This window comes from Odontomachus brunneus, unplaced genomic scaffold, assembly GCF_010583005.1.
Source record: "Odontomachus brunneus isolate Ranch 3 - 2012 unplaced genomic scaffold, Obru_v1 Obru_scaffold_117, whole genome shotgun sequence".
Lineage (NCBI taxonomy): Eukaryota > Metazoa > Arthropoda > Insecta > Hymenoptera > Formicidae > Odontomachus > Odontomachus brunneus.
The window spans coordinates 924,186-942,215 of NW_022639567.1; the positions used below are offsets into that span (position 1 = coordinate 924,186).

General features: G+C 33.6%; 1 protein-coding gene across 5 annotated transcripts in view; it reads left to right on the forward strand.

The window, feature by feature from the left end:
- Window positions 1–17,220, forward strand: part of LOC116849468 (kynurenine/alpha-aminoadipate aminotransferase, mitochondrial-like) — a 129,124-nt gene extending 111,904 nt beyond the window's left edge. For 3 of the 5 annotated variants that reach the window (XM_032826636.1, XM_032826637.1, XM_032826638.1), the window contains exons 2-8: window positions 6,271–6,458; window positions 6,905–7,075; window positions 8,912–9,172; window positions 10,907–11,086; window positions 13,494–13,620; window positions 14,402–14,610; window positions 15,205–17,216. In XM_032826636.1, coding sequence (XP_032682527.1) covers window positions 6,321–6,458; window positions 6,905–7,075; window positions 8,912–9,172; window positions 10,907–11,086; window positions 13,494–13,620; window positions 14,402–14,610; window positions 15,205–15,282 — 1,164 coding nt within the window. In that variant the 5' untranslated portion in view covers window positions 6,271–6,320 and the 3' untranslated portion in view covers window positions 15,283–17,216. Of the gene's footprint in view, window positions 1–3,622; window positions 4,059–6,270; window positions 6,459–6,904; window positions 7,076–8,911; window positions 9,173–10,906; window positions 11,087–13,493; window positions 13,621–14,401; window positions 14,611–15,204 lie in introns of those variants that run through there. The other 2 variants (XM_032826634.1, XM_032826635.1) reach the window with 2 other exon arrangements.
- Window positions 17,221–18,030: the final 810 nt, after the last annotated feature.

An 18,030-nucleotide genomic window follows, 5' to 3' on the forward strand; every position in this document is an offset into this window, starting at 1 on the left:
TCAAAATGATAAAGTCTAAATTATTCTTATGGAAAGTCAGATGACTAAGATAAAACATCCTATCCACCAAGCCAATAATTGTTCCGATCTTGTGTTGAATAGAATGAAAAGACAAATAGTTTAGGTACCGACCAGAAAACATTGGTTTATGATACCAGTCGAAAATAATTGTGTTATTACGTATTAAAAGAGTGGTGTCTAAAAAGTTAATACTGTTATCTCCTATTTCAATTGTGAACTGCAGTCGAGGATGAAACGAATTAAATATACGCAATATGTTATCTAAAAACTCCTTAGGAGCTGCTAAAAGAATATCGTCAACATATCTAAAATAAAAAGACAATGTCACCAGAATCATGTTAATAGCTCTTTCTTCCAAATCCTGAAGAACTAGGTTCGCAATAATAGGGGACAATGGGAAGCCCATAGGACTACCAAAAGTTTGTTTATAAGTTTTGTTATTAAAAGTAAAAAATGAATCAAGAACAAATTCCAAAGCCAACATAAACTCGTTGCGAGGAATTCCAATAGAATCGCCAATATAATGCCAACGTTTGTCAACCGAAGTTAATGCTAGATCAAGAGGAATATTAGTAAATAAAGAGATAGCATCCAGAGAAATCAGTTTATGATGTTCCTCGAAATGTCTAAATGAAAGATTGTTAACTAAGTCAAAGCTATTGTTAATTTTACTTTTAGCGGGGGGAATTTTTCGGTAAATAATTTTATGCAAAAAAACTGCAAGATTATAAAGGGGACTATTAATAGAAGAAATAATTATTCTCAATGGGTGTCCCTCCTTATGTATTTTAGGTAACCCATAAGCCCTTGGAAGATTCCCCTCACCGGATTTTAAGAATCTATAAATGGCATTATTGATGTAATTTTTAACTTTCCATCTAGTTAAGATGACATGAAGATCTCTAAAAAGTTCTTTAGTCGGATCATATTTAACCCTTTGATAAGTGTTGACGTCATCAAGCTGACTCAACATTGTTTCCATGTACGAATCCCTATCAATCGCAACCGTGACATTACCTTTATCAGCCATAGTAAAAAGGAGATTATGGTTCAACTTACAGAACGTCTTAGCTTCCTGAGTGGCCTTTAAAATAAATTCATACTTAGACTGGCAAAGCGGAATATGATTATAAATTCCACGTAAGACAGGTACCACTCGGCTTCTAACAATCTCCTTCTCTTCCCTATTGAGTTTACAAATGTTCGACTCAATTTGTTTTATTATTTTTTAAGTTACGTAGCAGCAATTGAATGTGTCAATTGGGCAGTTATCCCAATAAAAAGATAATAAAATTACAAAACTATGATATGACTATAATAACATATTTGTTACATAAGTTTTTACTTCTAAGTTATATGATTTTTAAATTTTATTTCTAAGTTACAACAGCGAGAGAGACTGAGGCTGTCGATTGGACTACCTCTACTAAGACTTTTATCAGGACTTGCAAACATATTAAGTAAATACGTTTGGTTTACACAAATACTAGTGACTAAACGTTGTCACACTTTTTATGCTTGTGTCCCTTGATAATTTTGATCGTATATATCGGGTATAGGTAGTATATTATAGATCACCATTTGTCTGTTAGACGTAGTCCTTGTTTAAACTTCAAAATCGTTGTTTAAACTTCAAAAATCAAGTGGCAAACAGTCATAAAAAATCAAAAGACTTTTATCAGGACTTGCAAAACATATTGAGAAATTAATGACAACTTTTAGTACGGGTAGTACAATTAGACGCGATAAGTCTAAATTCAATAACATATTTCCAGCATAGAAGTAAGGCGAGTTTCTTCTCGCGTAAAGCGCGCACTTTTGGCGCGGGTGCCAGTCAAGTGATTAAGTAATGTCTTAAGATGCGAGTACGGCTCTGATTCATGACATCTTAAGACAGTACTTAAGATGACCTTAAATATAAGATCGGACTATGAATACCGGCCAATGAGTTTTGAATCATTATTAGCTTAGTTTTATCGCTTAGATTTATCGCGGGTACGCTTAATCTTATGTTTTTGACATCAAGGAATCCGAATTTTATGTCAAAATTAAAGAATTTTTAAACCATAATGCATTATCGTCTGTTTAATACGCACGGAAAATTCTTCCTTTTACATTGATTTAAGAACTAAGATTATACATACTTTTATAATATTGTTTGTTAAGTCAAATTAATAATAATGAACATTTCCAAAACATATAAACGTAGTTAACCTTCGCGCATTTGCTGGTAATGTGAATCACGACTCCGGAGTATAATCTTAGTTCTTAAATCAATGTAAAAGAAAGAATTTTCCGTGCGTGTTAAACAGACGATAGTACATCGGGATTTGAAAATTCTTTAATTTTGACATAAAATTTGAATTCCTTGATATCGAAAACATAAGATTAGTAACTTTTTAAATTCAATAATATATTTCCAGCGCAGAAGTAAGGCGAGTTTCTTCTCGCATAAAGCGCGCGACTTTTGGCGCGCGTTTCAGTGAAGTGGTTAAGACGGTCTTGAAATAAGATTCGACTATGAATACCGGTCATTGACAAGCGCGTTTTGCTTTCATTAATCAGCTGAACGTCTATATCGGGGACACGACTGTCATTTGATTCGCTTGGGGTCCCGGAGAAATTATGGAAATGCAGCAGATTGGAAAGCAAAGGCGCGTAGTGGGAAAATTTCGAACAAATCCGGATTATTCGGACCCTTTGCACTCCCTCGAGATCGTAGATGATGATTTAGGTAGATTAGATAGCTATAATTTAGTTTGCTGCAATTTAAAATATCATGAAAAATCGATAATCGACGGGAATAAAGAATTTGCGGAGAGTATCGAAATTTTTTAGAAAACACAAAAATAGCTTAACTCTCTATTGCCCAAATTAATTTCTTATGTTTAAAAAATTTGTCTTAAAATGTTTAAAACTAAAGTACTTGATATACATAAGATGAAATTTTACTTTTTTGATTTTTTTATTTTCCCAAAATAGGTTTGTGATTCTGAGGTCACGTTAAGCAGTTACTATCGGTGCCAACATATAAAAAAAAAGACAGTCACATTATGTCTTTCACGTCATATTGATCAAGAAACAACATTTATATTGGAGATAAATAATGATGAAACTGGATTGTGACTTCAGAATCACAGTGGATAGTAGAGAGTTAATGCGCAAACGAAAAAATTAGTAGATCAAACGTCGAATCAGTATGTAACCATTACAGTATTTTTTCGAAGAGTTATTATAAGCAAAGTAATTTTTTACTCGCTGCTGTCGATCACGAGTCCACATTTTCGTTTTCCAAATTCATTCATCCAGCATTTCCTGATGGCTCTTTCACTTTCCACGATCTCTTCTGTATTTGCAATGAACTTGACACGACCTAATAGCTCTTTGTCGTGACGTAACAATCGCATTTATCTGCGAAAGTGAACGCCTGTAATCGTTATTATAGAGATAGGTCGGTCGAGGCAGACAGCGTCGTAGAAAAAGTGAATGGGGGAAACTATTAGCATTCCTCTTCCTACACGGACATAATCCTTTTTATAAATATGTTAATGTTATCTGACGCAACCAATGTTATCGCGAAATATAAAGGCAGGCTCAATGCAGACGCGTCGTCAGTGTTGAAAGGGGTAGCAGAGGCGTGCGAATACGTGAGGAAGAATACGTTTTCTTAACCAGTTTGGTGTATTCGTTCGAAGCAAAGAGATAGAGAGAGACACAGCGATAATATTGATACATACATATACATAAAACGCGAGCGCTTTTCGAGTGCTCGGCTGTTACGTTCCGTAAGCTTCTTTAGCTGTCGTTTTGTATCGATTTTAATTCTCTCTCGGTTAATTGCGTGATTGTGCCGAGGGAAATAACTGCTGGCAACGAGCGTGCGTGATAACACCTGTGCGCGCGCTAATCGACGATCGATCGGTCGATCCTCGTGGTCGAGTAGCTTAACGTAGGTTGGGAAAAGTCCAAAATGGATTATTCCTACTTCAAGACGGAAGTGTCCAAGCGCAGGCGACCTGCCACGACACGGGAGTTGAGTAAGAATGCAACACTTCCCTTCATTGTCATTCATGCGCTTGAGTCGCGGTATTAATGAGAAATGCATCAGTTGTTAATTCCAGCCGTTTGCTTTTAATCCGCAAAAATTTGCCGACATCTATGTGCCGATGTGTCAGCCGTATATCGCGATCATTAACCGTGTGGTGACTGGCAGAATTTCGAGGTTTTCGAAGTTTTGTTAAAATGAAATTGAAAAATTAGTCGTAATACGGCGGAACGTTGAAAATGCGGATGGCGAATATATTTTGGATTAAACTTGAATACTTTTCGTTCTCACTTATATTTCGAGCCACAAATGCGCAATATCATTTAAAGGGTGGCCGATAATTGTAAACTTTTCACACACAGAAAACCATCATTTCGCTGCTAAAAATAACGAATCAGTTCACTTTCTTTCTTTCTTTTAAGTAACGGTTATTTTCAACAAAGAATATTTTCTTCATAATAATCTTAAAATATATTAATCACAAATATTAAAAAAGCTTCTTATTATAAACCCAAAAGAAACAATTTTTGGACAAATTTGGACAGTTTACAATACTATGGTATTTACGATACAATGGTATTCTGCTTATAAACTACTTGTGTACACCTCATGTTTAAAACTTTAATAGTTCTCAATACTAAAAAATTATTCTATTCTCTGCTAAGAAAAACAATTACTCAGTTTACTTTCCTTCATTTAAGTAATGATTATTTTCAACAAAAAATACTCTCTTGATAATAGTCTTAAAATATACTCATCACAAATTTGAGGAAAGGTTATTATCAAAACTTGAAATGCACTTTAATTAGTTGAATGCAATATGTTTTTTCTGTATGCATGCTTATGCGAATACGTGAGGAAGAATACGTTTTCTTAACCAGTTTGGTGTATTCATTCGAAGCAAAGAGATAGAGAGAGACACAGCGATAATATTGATACATACATATACATAAAACACGAGCGCTTTTCGAGTGCTCGGCTGTTACGTTCCGTAAGCTTCTTTAGCTGTCGTTTTGTATCGATTTTAATTGTTTCTTTTGCTTTCTTTTTTTATTTTTATAATGCCTTATTAATTCGTTATATTTACTGGCCATAATATGTTATATTTTTATCATTACGTGCTCAAAGGAATTTTTATTTCAAGGATGTATAAAAGAACTATCTATTTATCTTTGATTACACCACACAGGGAAAAATATCATTCTACTGCAGTTTACTTTTTTTTTCTCAAGTAACGATTATCTTTAACAAAGAATATTTTCTGGACACTAGTTTTGAAACATATTCATTACAAATTTTGAAAAAAAACTTCTAATCGTGTACTCATCAGAAGAATTTATTCTCTTTACAAGAATATTACAAAATTTTGTCAAAAAGAAAGTTGGTTCGATTCTATGTAGCAAGCGTATTTCTCTAGTACCGGATTTCTCTTTTTATTTAATATTTTTGATATGCTAAACTTGCTAGGATTTAGAATGTATTTTGAGTAAATTCGGTGCTAGATTACGATTTTGTGATAAATTCACGAGTAAACCCATAAAATACCTGAAAATACTTGAAATACTTAAAATATTTGAAAAAAGAAACATTCATTTGAATCCAGTGTGTCTCTTTCTATCGAACCAACTTTCTTTTCGACTAAATTTTATAATATTCTTGTAAATAGAATAAATTCTTCTGATGAGTACACGATTAGAAGTTTTTTCAAAATTTGTAATGAATATGTTTCAAAACTAGTGTCGAGAAAATATTCTTTGTTAAAGATAATTACTTGAGAAAAGGAAAGTAAACTGCAGTAGAATGATATTTTTCCTTATGTGTAGTGTAATCAAAGATAAATAGATAATTCTTGTATACTGACAAACTTGATAAAAGTCACATATACAATTACTCATAGATATACACTGAGAGAAAAATTATCTTAAAATTAACAAATATTTCCTTGGTGGGTGCCATTAACATATTTACTTAAATGTACATTCTCTTTACTTAAATCAAATATTGTTTATTTAAATCAAGAAAACAATACTTGATTTAAGTAAAGAGAATGTAGATTTAAGTAAATATGTTAATGGCACCCACCAAGGAAATATTTGTTGATTTTAAGAAAATTTTTTTCTCAGTGTACAGGCTGTCACACCGGCAGAAAATCATCGACTAGATTGCTGACGACGCGCGATGAATTTCCTTTATCTTTGTTTCAGCGAAATTAGCGTATTCTTCGCCGAAAAACACCGTCTCCCTGGCGGAAGGGATGCCCAACGAAAAAACGTTTCCGTTCACAGAAATCTCGATTAAACTCTATGACGGCACGTCCTTTACCCTCAACGAGAAAGAATTAGCCACCGCTCTCCAGTATTTACCGACGCAGGGCTACCCTCCCCTTGTGCAGGTAGAGAAATCAATCTTGTCACGTTATTTATCTCGAAATATTGCACGCGTTATGCTGCTTGGGCTGCGTGAATCTCAAAGTAACGACGTGTGAACGCTCAAATTCAACTTTCCGAACGAAACAGTTCGAGATTTGTGCCTTCGGGCGAGTAGAAATTTGTCGCGACGCGAGAACAGCGTATAAAAACGGAATGAAAGTAAGACGACAAGGAAGAGAACGCGTCAATTGATATCGGTAAATTCTAAAAGTGTGACTGAATTATACGATAAGGTTCCGATGATATCGTATATTCGCGTTTGCGAAGGGATAGATACGCCAGAAACGTCGATAGATAAATGTACGTTGATATAATCGACCGTGTCGTTACATCCGCATTCTTTGCTCGTTCGAGATAAGGGAGTCGCCTACAATGTGTCTAACAACGTCGGACGCCAAATTGATTTCAGACCCTCCGGGAATTCCAGAGAAGGGCACACGCGCCACCCTTATGGGAGAGCCGCGACATAGTCGTCGTTTCGGGGGCTCAGGACGGTCTCAGCAAGGTTCTGGAGGCCGTAATCGGCACTGGTGATCCAATTTTGGTGCCCGACCCCTTCTACCCCGGCGTCGAAGTTGTGGTTAGTAGATACAGATACGACTTTCATTAGTGAGAGAGAAATTTGAGAAGAAGCGCGTCACGTGACGTCACACGGCCGGATTATCTGTGGGAACGATTAGTTAATTTAACGTTAAATGCAGGTTGGTCAACCAATGAAATTGATGAAGAGATTGTTCGTCCCGTGACGAAAAACATCAATGTCAAGGAATTCATTTCTTTCCCGCGTTTCTTTCCCTTTGCTTTACCGCATTATTCTCACTGCGAATTGCGCAGTTCGCAAATAAGCGTTCGAAAACGAAGGACTCCTCGCGGACTAAGCAATAAATTGTGATTCTTATCTAATTTAAAGCGGTTCTTATCTCACGAATTTTCATTTCATTTTCATCGTAACTGTAGAGTCGCTCGGTGTTATCGACTATTAAAGAACATGAAACAAAGATGTCTTGTCGAAGTTTTATCAAGGAATCCCTGAATGAGACATTATTTTATACGCCATTTATGTAGATATAACAGAATTACAATTTTTTAAATTGGAACTACCAAAATAGTATCGAAATGACTTGTAATTACTTGTAATTACTTGTAAAAGTTACTCAAATTTATAGTAGCGTATTTTATTTTTTTCATTGATGTTGGATAAAATAAAAATGTCAATGTTGGACAATTAAAATTTTTTTGACTAAAATAATCAATTATCAAAATTAATCAATCATATATAAAATCATATATAAAATCACAAATAATTTCATCGGTTGATGAAATTAATTACTATAACTAAACTTCAATGTGAATAATAATTCATTTCATCAATCTATTGATATATAATTATTTGTAATTTTATACGCGGTGATCAATTTTGATTATCGACTTGCTGATTCTTTTAGTCAGCGAACATTTTCATGGTAAATTACATCGGTTAATACTCAACGTTAAAAAAAATAAATAACACTTTCTCCCCTTGCATTAGATGTTCTTTTCAAAACTCTATCATTGGTCTGGTAGGACGTCAATCGTTGGTAATTAAACAACTATTTGGCGTAACTTTATCTTCGACTTTTTCGCTAATGAATTTATTTTCCCAGGAGAAAAATAAGGAAGACCGGGGCCTTATATTTTAGAATTTCGAAATTACAACTACTCAGACAGCTAATTATTATGACTGACTGTATAAACATGACAGAGGCAACTTTCTTCTACATATTAATGCCCACCACGACCTTGTTCATCCTATATTTTGTTTTGTAATAATCAAAATATGAACATGCAATAACATAGCCATTTTGCTATGATACCGGATTCAATGCTTAATAGTGCAGGATAAAAAAGACTGCATATAAAATATGTATCCTGATTACTAAATACAGAGTCTCCGCGAGAGATCAGTCTTCTGCTGGTCCTTAATTATGAGCTAACTTTATTTCGTCCGTCCATATGCTCTATTTCAATCATTTTATGAATGAAAATTGCATTTATTACTAGAAACAGTACATCACACACTTGCAAGAAATTTTATTCTAGCTAGTAACACATCGCTTAATTTTATTCAGTTTACAATGGAGAATATTAATAGAAAATTTCGAGAGGCTCGAAGTTCTACTTTGCTATTATTAAATCAGTTTTCTCTACTTCTTAACTGTAATATTATTTTGATTTTAATGAAACTTAGAGAAAAATATTTATGTTCTAAAAAAACCATGTCCCCATTTTGTACCTATTATTCCTCTTCAGATAAATGCTAAAAAAATATAAGCAAAATGTTCATGGGCCCCGGTCTCTTTTATCGGAAGACGTATGTATATCTCTACAAATTAATATTTTGTTTTAACTACGATAACGTCGTTTGATTCTGACCAAGGTTGCGCCTCATCAAGCGGAGATCATAGCAATCCCTGAAGACGACGATGGTCCTATCCCGGAAATACTTAGGGAGACCCTGAGGAACCGAAAGCTGTCCGGCGAGAAAATGCCGAAGATAATGTACATAAATCCCACGGGCTCGAACCCGACTGGCATCATTATACCTTTGGAGAGACGAAAGGAGATCTACAGTTTAGCCTGCGAATACAACTTCTTGATTCTCGACGACGATCCTTATTACTTCATGCATTTCGATAAGGTGAGAGCAGAAACTATTCTTCTGTTTGCGTCATGCAATAAATTCTGTTTACGGACGTGTCTCAGTCGAATTTTTACATCGAATATGTGACGTAAAGATCATGATGCAATTAAATCGATAAGGTACAGAGGTCATGTAAGCACATCCGCTAAGAAAACTTCGATAAGCTCTGCAGACTGGGTTAGATTTCGAGCTATTTACAAAGCTCATACAGAGTTCAAGTTGTAAAAATAAGTAACAAGAGATATATTCAAGAGAAATTAGAGCAACATCTGGAAGTGCTAGGTTCTCTCATTTGGGTCTATTATTTAATTAACCTATTTAATAATTTATATAACCTATTTGTTAATTTATTAACGTTATTCAAATAATGATTATTTCAATAATCTTTTTATTATCACCATGGGGGATCATTCTCTTTGCAGTTGTTGATTCAGTTAGGAACCTTGGAATTTGGTTCAGCTCTGACTTATTATTCGAAAGTTATATTCATGAAATCGTTGCTAAGGTTTATCAAATGCTCGGCTTTTTACTCAGATTTGATAAATATTTTCCGCAATGCGGAATACTTTTTAATTATTATATTTTTTCCTGGCTTAACTCTTCAGCATATAAGTGTTATTTGATCTCTGCATCTGATTAATCAACGTATTTTCAAGATGAACGGGTTCAACGTCGCTTCTTACGGAATTTGAGTTTTATTATTGGACGTTCTATATCCTTTTTCTCTTACACGATTGTAGTATAATACGTGAGGCTTGTATTTCATCTCTGGAGCATAAAGGACTCATTTTGGATTTATTGCTTTTAAACAAAATAATAAGTGGCAATATTGAGTGCCCTAAAATATCTTTCTTTTAGCTTCTGTGTTAACATTACTGTTCTGTTCTGTTCTGTCCTGTTCTGTTCTGTTTTAACATTCCTGGTCGGTACTTAAAAACGGTATTCATTCTTCTTTGTTTATTAGCTTAGAACACTATATAAGGAAAGTTTAAACCTATTAATTGACTAAGTTTACTGACTAATGATTTTTCTAATAGTATCAATTTTTTTCAGATGTTGCAAAATATACTGCCAAGAGAGAGTAAATTAATTGATCTTACAAATATTTAAATAAACTTTACTTTCTTATCTTTTTTGCTCATTTTGTTAATCGCTCCTATAGGTATGCTTGCTTGTTTTTATGTGTATTTATTTTGTACAAAAAGATTTTCCCGTATACTTAAATAAAATAAAATAAATGATCGCGGACTTTGGAAAAGAGGGATGAGAGTCGCTGAAATTAGAGTCGAAGAATCCCCCGTATCTGCTGACGAAAGAATACATATAGATTACGGTACAAATTAGAGTGCGAGCGCTATCGTGCGATACCTGAGCGAGGAATTATCAATAAATTCACGCTCACGACAAGAGATATTAGAAAATCGGAAAGATAAGTGATACGTGTCAGCGATTTCTTTTTAAATGCCTGGCGTGTGTGATATCAGCGTCCTTCGCACGCTTTTAGTCAAACGGCACACACTATATCAACAATTAAATTTGCAATATGACTTGCATGTTAATGCATAATTAAATATACTCGCGATGTATCTAGTAAAGTAACCGCCGCGCGCTGTCCGTGACCTCCGTTATCGCGACGGCGAGCGAAGAAACGAACGACTTTTGCGGCATTGGTGACAAGGAGAGCGCGCGAATTCTAAGATAAATCACGCTATGTGTGTGTTGGCTGTGCAGGAAGAGACCCGGTCCTTTTTGTCGCTCGACACGGAAGGTCGGGTGATCAGGTTGGACTCGTTCTCGAAGGTGATCAGCAGTGGCATCCGCGTGGGCTTCATGACCGCCGCGGCTCCGCTGGTAGCCAGCGTGGAGGTTCACATACAAAGCAGTCACCTCCATACGCCTACCTTATCGCAGGTTGGTAGGACGAACTTTATCCTTTGCCGAGAAACGCATCTCGTCGCGATCCCCAACTTCCCAGTCGCCGATATATAGAGTGCCGGTAACTCACGGAGGACAGGTAGATTAGGTCAAACAGAACAAAATATTTATCCATTTTGCCACATAAAATTAACCACATAAAAGTTTGAGTTATTAAATAAAGAAGATTCGTGAATGATCACGCACCATATGGTAGATGAGTTGTGATGGCGACGTTTACCGTTGTATGCTTGTATATTAGATCAAATTGAACAAAAAGTCCTCTACTATTTTTCAAATGACCATGTAGATGTTTAGTTATTAATTAATGAAGATTTGTGCATTATTGTGCATAATTATACACAATCTTCTTTAATTAATAACTAAATATCTACGTGATCATTTGAAAAATGGTATTTGAAAGAGGATATTTTGTTCAGTTTGACTCCCCAGTAAGCTCTATACATACAGGAGAAAGTCATGGGTTTTACCACCAAACCTATATGCATTCTACTCCTCTGAGTACAATGAGTCTATTTCATTTAACTTCAAGTAGCGCCACTTTCTACACTTCCATATAGAAGAAAACGAATAGATTGTAGCTGATGGCTCATTCCAATATGTAAAGAGCTCATTTGTTTGACTTAATATGTAAGCATACAGCGGCAGATGTCGCCATCATGCTTATCTATCGTATGGCGCGTAATCATTCATGGATCTTCTTTGATTAATAATTTAGAATTTTATATGTTCGTAAAATGATAAATGACTTTTTTATTCAGTTTGATCTGATCTATCTGTACATCGTGGCTCTTCTATAAGTTACTAGAGACTTTATATAACACAGCGCCGCGTCCGTACTGAAATCTTCGTGTCGGGAATGTGATATTGTTTTGGAGATTCGTTGTGCTTTAAATCGTCGATAATTATTTTAAATTATTGCAACTATTTTGAAGTTAATTATGTTAAGTTAAATTATTTTTATTATTTCTAAGAGCCCCCTTCCCTTTAATTATTTTCTCAGACCAAAAGTGCAACAATATTCGGGAATTTATTTAAAGAAAATTACTAAATATGTTTAAAAATAATAATGTAATATATGTAATATAAGTATATTAATATATGCAATGTAAGTAATATATTACTATTATATAGTATATTATATTTACTATTATATTACTAGTATATTATATATACTAGTATAGTATATATTACTATTATATTACTAGTATATTATATTACTATTATATAGAGTATATTATATTTAATATATAGTATAAGTTAAAACTACTCTCCGAGCCCCTGCAATCTTCTTAAGTAACAGGATAACGTAAATAATGTATTAATGACGTATTATTGACATCAGAGACATTATTAATACGTCACATTAAAACGTTATTTGATGTCATTATGTTTGATAGAATGTTTGTTCATACAATTTATGTTTGTTTAATAGTTTAATCAAGAAAATGAGAAATGTTGATTAAAAACAGTGTTGTAGTTATAATCTCTCTCAAGCCAGAACTTTTATTTTCGTTTTAGTTTATTTTACAAAGTAAGACAGAAACAAATTTTAAAAAGTCGTAATTTTTTCTTTAAAATGAGCCAGAAAAAATTCACTTATTTGAAAGTAAAAATTTTAAACTGAGAGGCTACAACTACAATACTATTTCATAAGAGGCTTTTCTTCATTTTTCTGATTGGATTATTATACAAACGTGAGTCATGTAAACCAGAAAAGCTGCAGCTTCGGAGTGGCAAAGATTGCTAACGTCATTCTTATACAAGAAATATAAAATCATTTTTAAGTGTAAATGTAATAATCAATTACGTCTATAAAATTTAAACATATATCCATTTAGTAATTTTCTTTAAAAAAATTCCCAAATATTATTATCTTTCTGATCTCAAAATATTGTAAAATTGCTGTATAATTTGTTTCCTTAAGTCAACAATTATTTTAAATGCTTTGAATTATTTTAAAGTTATTGTAATTCGATGATTTGCCTTTGAAATGTACACTCTTGATTGATTTTAACGTTACTGGAGAAATGAATAACGATAGAAAAACGAATAATTTATCTTAAATAACGTCCAATATAACGAGACAAGGCGTCGCACCGCTGACGTTCATTCTCGCGTAGGCATTGAGAGGCGGAAAGATTATAGCAAACGCACGCACAAAAGGAGCAATAACCGTAAATATTATTCTGCTGAATGACGAAACTTCCTCGTGTCGCATGCATGCATGCATGCCTGCCTCGCGCGCTTAATTATCACTCATATATTAAAACGACATTGGCGCGTGTCGGTTTCTATCGCGACAATAAACACCGAATATCTCGTTATCACGCGACGAAGAGAGAAAGGATAAATACAATCGATTGCCTATGCTCGGCTTTAGGTGATACTGTACAAGCTGTTAAAGATGTGGGGTTACGATGGCATGATGGGACATTACATGAGAATCAGGTGCTTCTACAAGGAGCGAAGGGATGTTCTCGCGGCATTGGCGCGCAAACATTTGAACGGTGGGTATAGATCATCGTTTGAGGTGCCAGACTCAATGATGATCCGCGTGGAATTAAAAGATCTGCTTATTTTGATTTATATTCCATATGAGCTTACTTCAAATTATATTATATGTGACTTGTTTATTTTTAATTATAATCTACGTGAGCTACTCATCTTAAATTATATTAAATAAAAAATTTATATATATATATATATATATATATATATATATATATATATATATATATATATATATATATATATATAGAGAGAGAGAGAGAGGGAGAAAGATTACTTATATTTTTAGAAATAAACTTTATATCCCACAAGTATATAAATTTTCAAATATTTTTTTTCTCAATATATTTTATATGTCACATATATATTTTATATGATTTGCTTATTTTGAATCACGTTCTATATCCTGAAATAATATTATATTCTAAGCTCAGTTTTTCAAAAAGCAAAGTGATTTAGTTGCTCATAAATTAATTTCAGTAGAGAAAAGAAGCGAAAAATTTTGGACAAAAAAATTAACTTGCATTTTTGATGTCGAGGAAATATGTGCAAAACTGTTTTAGAGGTCGATTACTTTAAATCGTCAATAATTATTTTAAAAAATTATATTTATTATTATATAGATTTTTAATTGTCGCAATAATAAAAGAATTATGTATATTATTATATAGCTTTTTCAAAAACTCGATGTCGTCACATAGAATCTCTCGCTTGCTCGTGCAGTGATCGTAAATTGAAACATAAGTCAAAAAATAGAAAGAGTCGCGGATTAATTTACAGGTCTGGTGGACTTCAACTTACCAAAAGGCGGTTTCTTTCTATGGATTAAAGTGCGCGGTATCAAGGACACGTGGAAGATGATGATGCAACGCGGTGTCAAAGAGGGTGTTATTATGGCACCGGGGGCCGCGTTCATGAAGGATCCTACGAAACCCTGCAACGCCATCAGGGCGAGTTTCGCCAAAGTTTCTTATGAAGAAATGGATCTGGTACTTATAATAATTTTTCTTAAATATCCTAAGTTCTTAAATATCGTTTTGTTTTTACATTAAAAAAAAGTATTTGAAAATTTATTTGTATAAGATTTGTACAAGATTTGTTTCTTCTCATAGAGAAATAAACTTTATTTCACAGAAATAAATTTTGGTCCTCAAAAATAAATTTTATAACCCACAAATAAATTTTCAAGTATTTTTCTCAGTGCAGTATACGAATAAGTATTAACTATGATTAATTATCGTAATAGAGTTTAAAGAGACGTATATGTGTTCAAGACAAGAAAGATATTTTAATCGATATTTATTGTTAGTTAGCAATTATTCAGTTAGTGAGAAAAATTCAAATATCTCGAAAGGACGCATGCCATTTTAAATTTCAGTGACTTATAGTATTATTATTTTTTATTTTTGTCGACAATATCTTGTTTTTTATTTCTTTCTATTGATAACAATCGACACGCGACAACTATTCCATCGACAATGACTAAAGTTGGATCGAATATCGTACGGTGATATCGTCGCCGGAATATCGTCACTGCCGTTGAATCATCAAACTAAATGATAATAGATAACGTCGTGTTTCAGGCGATGGAGCGATTGGCGCAATTGATCAGAGCAGAGTTAACCGAGAATTATACGATCGTGAACGTGGACACGCGATAACGCAGTTATCGTCCTACAGGATGCAGTCGATGCACGACTGCGCAGGATGCAATCGATATCGAGAGAAGGACAAAGTTCAGTCGGTACTAAATAAGGGTGGAGGGATGAAAAGCTATTACTACTAGGATAAATTGCATGAAATGACAAGAAGAAGAATGTACCAGATGTCGATAGAATCACGTGAACTGTATAAGATGAAATAAAATATGTACAATATGGTGCAGAGAAAAATTTGATTGTATTAACGTGAAGTTGTAATGAACGAACTGATGCATTTGGCTGAAGAACTTATGAAGTTTAGAATTTGAATTTTAAAAACCATAAATTATAGTCTGAGATGTCCTTTAACCAAAACGCATTGGTTCGTTCGTTAAAACCAAATTTCACGGTAACACAATTAATTTTTTTTCTTCGTGTGCTTTTGGATAAGTGATGAGCGATGTTGAGGAGAAGAATCGACGTCCAAATAATTGTTTCTGTAAACATCGGACATTGGACGAATAAGCTTTAATGGTCGTTTTATAATAATTAATATCTAATAAATTATTGATAATCATATATCGTTTACTAATAGAACCGCACGATAAAGAACGGACGCGGCACAATCGATTCATCTCCCGTTAGATATTTATCATATTAAGAAAAAAATATTTGAAAATTTATTTGTAGGATATATAATAAAGCTTATATAATAAAGCACAGAGGAATAAATCTTATATTTCACAAATATTTTTTAAATATTTTTCTTAATGTAATTTAAGCGTCGTTATTTTTCATTGTACCGTTTATTACGCATATACTTGGTTCGAATCGCTTACGAAGCTTGTTCGAATTTACTCTCTCTCTCTCACACTCTCTCTCTCTCTCTCTCTCTCTCTCTCATATAATTCAACAGACTTTCATTTCTCAGTAAGATAAATGTACCAATGCCCGGACATGTACCTATCTCCGGACATTGTTATTATTTTTATATTTGAATATGAATATTTCAACTTTCAACGTACAATACATATATATTGATATACATACATTTAATATTTATATTTAATGTACGTTGAAAGATGAAATATTTAGAGAAATATTCAAAATAATAAGAATGTCCGGAATTAGGTACATATCCGGGCATTGATACATTTACCTTAGTAGCAGAGAGAAGTATGAGAACGGCCACCAGCCTGATTTCAATGGCCAGAGCTAGGCGCTAAAGTCACTATATATAAAGTACCGCAATCCGTGGTTACGACGTTGGAATAAAAATGGCGTCAGACATGTACTTAGTGTAAACGTATAACTTATCTACACATTAAGTGCAATTCTATTAAGTAGCTGTTAGGTTAGATATTAAAACCAAGTATGTTGACGAAGTATGTGTATGAAAAAGGATACGTATGTTATTATACACAACTACGGAAGTATAAGGACAACTATTGCTTTTTCCAACCACCGATGTATTTAATATAATGTATAAGTGCGAATTATCATTTCGACAAAATGAAGGAAATCTACTATCAAATGCGTTGACGGTTACCGAATTTGTTGACGTATTTTTAGACAGTTATCCAACGTTATTTTGTTATGCCATATTCTAATGCGCAAATTGATAAAACTTGTTGTTATAGCACGAATTCATTTTTCGTAAAAAAAAACACTATATTAACGAGGCAAATGCAAATAACAGTCGCAGTGTCGCTATGGAATTGTGTTACAAATGTTAAATGTTATATAAATAAAAAAAGAGTGATAAACGTTATTTATTGTTTTCCTCTACTTTACGCAATATATTCATACAAATTTAGACATTTTGAATCAACCGCGTGTGGTTGGAATAAACATGGCGGATGATTGCGGTCATATATGTAATACTACTATATGGACAGCGGAGAAATTTTCCTATAAGCGAGAGTGAAACAAATGAAATTGAAGGATAAAAGATAGACAGTTATTGACTCCATAGAAGAGAGTGGGGAAGTGTTCTATGATCGCAATGCGTAAACGTGGCGACAAAATGTAAACAGATTTATTAAAAAAAATGAGTAATTGATAATTAATAAGAAAAATAAATATGGAAAGTGTCTATAATAGTCTACAATTTATATAATTTATATAAGAGTAATAATAGAATCTCTACTAGATACTAAAATCACTAGATATATAAAGTATTGCAATTTGTGGTTATGACGTTGGAATAAAAATGGCGTCGGAAGTGTACCTAATGCAAACGTGTAATCTACACATTAAGTGCAATTCTATAAAGTAGCTGTTGAAATAGCTGTTTATTATGTGTTACAAATGTTAAATGTTATACAAATAAAAAAGTGATAAGAGTTATTTATTGTTTTTTTTCTACTTTACGCAATATATTCATACAGATATAGACGTTCTGAATCAACACGTGTGGCTGGAATAAACATGGCGGATAATTGCAGTACCTTATATATCTAGTGACTTTACTAAACACATTTTCAGGGCGCCATCTAACAAAGTGCGCCTTTACTACGTTTGTTAGGCGCATTTTCGCGATGGTAACGATAAAATGCGTCTGGATCGTGTCTGTTATACCTCCGTACAATGATAGTAAGTTAGAAAAGGACAGACGTCCAATCACTCTGTTCTTGCCTCACCACTGACGAGCAGATTACGCGACATAGACACAAAGCGAGCTAGCGGCGAACTTATCGAAAAGTTAGATCATCTCTCATCAGTTTCGTTTTTCTCACGCTGCGTAATTTTGTACCCAATGAGAAATAA